Below are 6,646 nucleotides of genomic sequence, written 5' to 3' on the forward strand. Positions count from 1 at the left end.
GATGAACGGCTCGACTTGGTGAAGCAGCTGAAGAGAATAAAGAAGATGAAAGTTAGGCTGATTGGCATTGAAGATATTAAACATTAGCCTAATCTTAATTGATAAATTGATGTGATAATATTCCTAATGGGAGATTTACATTTGATCTATGTATGTACAGTGAAGAGTATGCAATATAGTACTCCTACATGACCTGTATATATTGATATGAGAATAATATTTATAGTATGATGATATTAGTAGATTATTTTACATTATGCTTCAAACTTAAGTTCCTATTTATTTTCATTTTTTTTTGTAGTTGGTTATTATGCTTTATGGAATATAGTTCCCGAGCATATATTAATTTGTATTTATAGTCTAGAATAAGAAGCAATAAGCTGGAATAGCTCAGTTGGTTAGAGCGTGTGGCTGTTAACCACAAGGTCGGAGGTTCAAGCCCTCCTTCTAGCGTTTTTATTAAATCACTTTTCTTTTTTATCCTTCACACTTATAGTATGTTTTTAATATTTAAGAATTTGTGCTACATTTTTATCTCTTTTTCCCTTTTTTTGGTTATTGTTATGTTGTTCATATATACTTTAAGGTTTTTTCAGATTTTATGTTCATCTTTCTATAAAATTTGTTATAAAATTGTGATTTCAGCTGCTAACTGTGTATTTCTCCAAAATATCATACTGGATGTAGAGACGAAGTCATGTTGGGGGCTAAAAGAACCATAACTTCCAAAAAAATTTATATTTTTTAATTATATTAAAAATTATTTTTTTATTATTAAATTAGCTATAATTGATTGGAAGAAAATTTCCTAGAGTAACAAAATTAAGTTTAGTTACTTGTGAGTATATAAATTATTTAATTTAGTATTTAACTAGTTTTATTAACAAATAGGTCCACTGAAGTTCGATGTAAAATTCAAATGTATCGTTGCAAAGCTCTTGATTATAATTTTCTAACATTGCCCATAATATTGGGTTTCGATAGCTAAAAGTGGTCAAAACAGCCAATAAAGTTGCTACTATGAAACTCTTTTTTTTTATTTTGATTTAAATTTGAATTTATATATAGGACATACCAATAGAAATGTACGTATGTCGAAAACATTTCAAAAGCACTTCTGAAATCCATATTAAAGTATAAAGAACTAAGTTTAAGTACTAGATATATACTATAATATATATACTCCAAGGGGAGTGATCAATTGCTAACTTATCATTTAATTAGTAACTACAACTAATTTAAGAACATAGGATTTTAAAAATCTTGTGGTCTAAAATTTGCCACGTGTAATTTTCGTTTTTATTAATTAAATCAAAAAGATAAAAAAAATTACCAAATTATGGTTTTAGATGAAAATGTCAATACAGTGTTTCAAAAATATCAACACAATGCTTTGAGAATGTCAACATAATGCTTTGAGAATGTTAACACATTGCTTATATTGACATTCTAAATGTATTATATTGACATATTTTATATATTATGTTGACATTTGTTGTAGTACGAAAAAATTAAAAATTTTCGAATTTTTTTTCAAATTTTGACATCGGAACATATGCAAGTGAGATCTCGTTAGAATCCTTATGAAATTATCTTTAATTTGATATATATTGTGCGAAAACATAATTTAAATCGAGAAAGTTATATGCGTTTTAAAGTTATGGGATATTTTTCAAAAGTTAGTTATAACTAATTTTTATAAATTGACCTTAATACCCTTATTGACCTTTTTTTTATCGTATTGACATTCCGGAGTTAATGATCTAAGCCCTTGATTTGAATATCTAATAACTTTTATTTAATTATAATTAATAATTAAGTATTGAGTTAGCAATATAACACTCTCATACTCTCATATACTCCAATGTATATACTTGGTATGTAGACACTTAATTCATAAAAATATAAATTTACGATATTAATAAAATAAATTGTGAGTTTAACTCATATTTTAATCAAGAGAAATTTTATCGATTTAAGGTAAAAACTGTAAAATAACTTATTGGATCTTCTTCCATCATAAAATGGAATCATCTATTCGTGCATGATATGCAATTGTGAATTAAGGATTTAAGGTGTTGCGTATAAAATGCATTTGGAAATGGAGAAAAGAAAACGAGATATATAACGTATTCAGAAAAAGTGATATTTGATGGGGCGGTTGTGTTACCGACCAAAATAAGTTAAAAACAATAACATAGGCTATCACGGTAGACCTCACATTTCAGATAAGCACTACAATTATTTTATAAATTTATTGCCACTACCCACCACTCCATATAATTGGCCAAAACGCAACCAGCCTAGTCAACGTTTATTCACATAAATTGTTTATTTTGTTTGTACAAATACTTTAATTTTGAAGATAATGTTTTCATATTGAATACACTATAATAAGCTCATTTTAAATTTTGTTTTTCCCGGATTTCACCCTTAAAACACGTAATCATAAGCCTCTAATCTACTCCAATACAACACTTTATCTTATTCAATTTTTTATTTTATTTTTTAAGACATAGTTGCGACATAATAATCGTGAATACCATCCATCTTCCATGATGAAAAGAATGTGCCAAGAAGACAAAATGGGATCAAACATGACATAATTAACAATTTCACTTCTCCCTTTTACCAGAAAAGCCAAACCCATTACACCAAGAAATTGCATTTACAGCTGCAAACACCCCACCACCAAAAAAAAGGAAAGAAAGAAACGGAAAATGAATTCCCATATCTTCCTTTTATTAGAAAAGAAATTTCACATCACAAACAAATGTGGGCAAATCTAGAAATCAGTAGCAAGTGGTGCATGCTCGTGGTGGATGTAAGTGTTGCTGTAGACGAGCCCGGCGAGGCCGCCTCCGATGAGTGGGCCCACCCAGTAGATCCAGTGGCCGGTGAAGTCGCCGCTGGCAACTGCTGGGCCGAAGGAGCGGGCCGGGTTCATGGAGCCTCCGGAGAATGGGCCGGCAGCCAAGATGTTGGCACCCACGACGAAACCGATGGCGATGGGGGCGATTGTTCCCAATGACCCCTTCTTCGGGTCCACTGCGGTCGCGTACACGGTGTACACCAGCCCGAATGTGATGATGATCTCGAACACCACTCCCTGGATCGCTCCCACTCCCGCTCCCACACCGTGGATCGGAATAGCCTTCATTTCCAACATATATCAATTCGTTCAGTAGCGGATCCAGGATTGGAAAATAAAATGACATAATTAAATGTTTAAGTAGTGGATCCAGAATTTAAAAATAAAAGGACATAATTAAATATTTAAGTGGCGGATCCAGAATTTAAAAAATAAAAAGACAATTAAATATTTAATAAATAATTGTGTATATTTTTAAAACAATCAACCATAATAGCAAATATATTCTCCAAATACCATCAATTGATTATCTTGTTAATTGAGATATATAAAAATGTACTACTAATAAGAGTTGACTTACCAAGCCACCGGTGACGAAAGAGAGGAGGTATGAACCAACAACGGCTCCCAAAAGCTGAGCAATCCAGTAGAAAAGTCCGGTGATGACGGTAAGCTGGCCGCCGACGACCAGGCCGAATGTGACGGCAGGGTTGACGTGTCCACCGGAGATGTTAGCGGCGATAGAGACTGCCACGAAGAGAGCGAATGCATGGGCCACAGCGATCGCCACAAGCCCAGCCGGGTCCAGGCCCGCGTTGGCCGTCAAACTGTCTGTTGAAAAGGCACCAATTTTATCACCCATCAGTAAAATGTAGTACTTGGATTACAGTTATAAAAAGGTACTCCATTTTTTTGTTTTAAAGCTAAATTAGTGCATGTGCATGCATGGCTCTATGTTAATATTAGTAATTTTTATTTTGTTAAAAGAGTTAAGGAAAATTAAAAATTCTTGAGAAAAAAATTAAAGTTGATGAGGGGTTGAGTACTAACTGAAAGCAATGGCAGAGCCAACGCCGGCGAAGACGAAGAGCAAGGTGGAGATAAACTCAGCGATGTACGCCTTGATGGTGGCGGCGCTGAACGAGTCATCGAAGCGGCCGATAGCTATTCCTGGCATTTTATAAAATTAATTCTTGAAAAAAAAAGAAAATAGAAAGAAGAGAGGATTATGGTTTGGGATGAGAAAAATAGCACTTTCTAAGTGGGTATATATACTGAGCCAAACACGACCTTAGCGAAATAGTTTAATATAGGCATCTATTGATTAGTATATACCAGATGCCAAGTCACAAAAGATAAGGGATAAATTAATCCATCCTACGTGGAATATTCTATCCTAAGATTATTTTATTTCAATTTTTTATTTTATAGCATCCTTCTAAGAAGTTTTGTAACTAATTGAGCTAGGGTCGACGTTTAGTAAACTCAATTACGATATAAAATTGGTTTAATTCGAAAATAAAATTGATAAAGTGTCGCAATGAACTCACACCCACTCTACTAGTTAATTAATTTGGTTATGTCATGGTCTAAGGTTGTAATGGGCTATTTTAGCAAATGATTAAGATGAACATATTTGAAATTAACAATATTGAGTTTATTTAAAATAAAATTTGTGTGTTAAGATATTACCGACGCGTATGACTTTAGATAACTCATGATTTGAAAAAATATAACTTGGACAAAAAATATGAAATTTGTGACGTGCTGATAATGTCACGATCTTGACAACTTGTGTATGAATAAACGCCAAACTGGTAAACAAGTAATTATTTAATTTTCAAATATATATGGATATTAATTTTGCTACTTTGTAATATTCTTCATATCTATCTTTATTTAAGAGTAAAATAGACGGAAGTTTAAAAATTAAGTAACGATGGAACTAGATTTTTAATTTAAATGCGAAAGTCGACCATTAAATGTCAATTAGGAGTAGTTATAACTAGCTTGTAGTATTTAATTCAATAATAGTTGGATAAAATGTGTAAATTTATCTACATAACCAGCCATAAGGAATAATTTAGAGAGAATGACTCATTCATAACCGCGATATGCTTATATCACATAAACCTATATACATAATCCTATTCAACTATTGGAGCTTGTTTCATAAATGACATAAAATGATAAACTTACATTAGTTACTAAATACTATGGAGTGTAAAACATATAGTATTACCTTATATGGTCTAATTAGGGATGTCAATCAGATCAATTCTATTTGGGTAGCATGCTAATCGAGCGTGAATTGAAATTTTATCAGATTAAAAACTACGGCCCTAACCTTAAATGTCCGGATTTCAGGTTAATCCAATAGGCCAATCGAGCTAAAAGCTAAATTTTTTACTTAATTTATTTTTATTTTTAGAATTTTGTGTTTATAAATTATAGATATTAATATATGACAGTGTTCGGTTTGCAAGATTGTATCCGGGATTAAATTTGTAGTGTGTTTGGTTCAAGAGATTCAATCTCACAACTCAATCCTAGATGAATAATCATGGGATAATTAGTCATAGCTAACCTCCTATGACTAAAATAATCTCACAACTCAATCCTAGATTGTATCTTGGTATTATTTTATCTTGAAAACCGAACACCACCGACAAGTATACATTCATACTATGCTTACATTCTACTGGTATAAAATTACAAAAAATATTTCATTAGATAAAAGTGACGTTTAATAAATCTTGAGTTGTTGAACAATTTCACATATAATGATTTATTATTTATATGCGTATATATAAATATAAAATATAAATTGAAGGTAAATTATTTGCGTGTAGTTATTTATTTTATCAAAAGTTATCATTAAAATGTAAAATAAATTTAGCCAAACTCATTAAATATAGCAGTTTATAAATTTTGGGCTTCATTGATATTCCTATTTTTAATGCAGAAAAGGGGGAAAATAATACTATAGACAAAGGAATAAATTTGAGTTGGCAATGGCACTAAGTCCATTCACATCCAATCAAAAACCTTGGGTGCTCGCCTAGTTGTCAATAACGTGCAGATTTGAAATTGTCTGGAAAATGATCACGATTGGTCCATGTGAGATTATTAATATTTGATGCCAAAAATATAAAAAATATATATATAAATACTATTTCAGATTTGAGATAACCATAAGATGGTGCTGCGACTATGTGCAATCTGGGCCACACATTGCGCCGACCAGGTTCTTAATCTTAATTTAACTCTTGTGGGTTAGTGGGGAAATTTTTTTATTATTATCTGAATAGGATTAAACTGGTGATGATTGATAATTGGGGATTAGCAATTTGTTAGTGGAATCTTGATTTGAAATAAGTGGTCTTTTGTCCATCTAATTAATTTGAACTTTTGTGATTAAAAGATGGAATTTTGTCATTTGTTTCATTGGGATACATAGTAATTTGGTAATTATTTATAGATCCCACGTAAAATTACACTAAAGAGAAAGAATATGAGATTGATTGGTTTATTTTGGAAGTGTTTCATTTTAGATTTATTCTCGTTTCAAAATGTGAAGAATACAATTATAACACTCTTTTTTTTCATGGATAAATGAATATAAATTTAAAGATCGCACCATAGAGGATTCAAATCCGAAATCTTTGACCTAGGACATTAACATTTGGTCAATTCACGCACACAATTATAACACTTTCTGATTTCTTATTCAATCAGTTGTATGTTTGCACTTTTTATGATAATTGAAAAAGG

At 31.3% G+C, this 6,646-nt stretch overlaps 1 protein-coding gene and 1 non-coding gene across 2 annotated transcripts; one reads left to right on the top strand and one right to left on the bottom strand.

Annotated features, from left to right (window-relative positions):
- The first annotated feature begins 379 nt into the window (after window positions 1–379).
- Window positions 380–453, top strand: TRNAN-GUU. The gene has a single exon. It is a non-coding gene; the product is annotated as a tRNA-Asn (tRNA).
- A 2,135-nt stretch (window positions 454–2,588) lies between these two features.
- Window positions 2,589–4,121, bottom strand: LOC121789409 (aquaporin TIP2-1-like). Its single transcript, XM_042187883.1, has 3 exons — window positions 3,923–4,121; window positions 3,453–3,703; window positions 2,589–3,154 (listed from the first exon to the last, which is right to left on the bottom strand). The coding sequence occupies exons 1-3, from the start codon at window positions 4,047–4,049 to the stop codon at window positions 2,786–2,788; spliced, it is 747 nt and encodes a 248-aa protein (XP_042043817.1). The 5' UTR covers window positions 4,050–4,121; the 3' UTR covers window positions 2,589–2,785.
- Between the last annotated feature and the right edge of the window lie 2,525 nt (window positions 4,122–6,646).

This window comes from Salvia splendens, unplaced genomic scaffold (assembly GCF_004379255.2).
Source record: "Salvia splendens isolate huo1 unplaced genomic scaffold, SspV2 ctg232, whole genome shotgun sequence".
Lineage (NCBI taxonomy): Eukaryota > Viridiplantae > Streptophyta > Magnoliopsida > Lamiales > Lamiaceae > Salvia > Salvia splendens.

Bases quoted from the DNA above. Each gene is read 5' to 3' on its own strand.
- LOC121789409 (XM_042187883.1), bottom strand. From the start codon at position 4,049: ATGCCAGGAATAGCTATCGGCCGCTTCGATGACTCGTTCAGCGCCGCC. The intron at 3,704-3,922 runs GTTAGTACTCAA...CCTTTTCAACAG, and splicing joins TGGCTCTGCCATTGCTTTCA to ACAGTTTGACGGCCAACGCG. The intron at 3,155-3,452 runs GTAAGTCAACTC...TTGGAAATGAAG, and splicing joins CTTTCGTCACCGGTGGCTTG to GCTATTCCGATCCACGGTGT.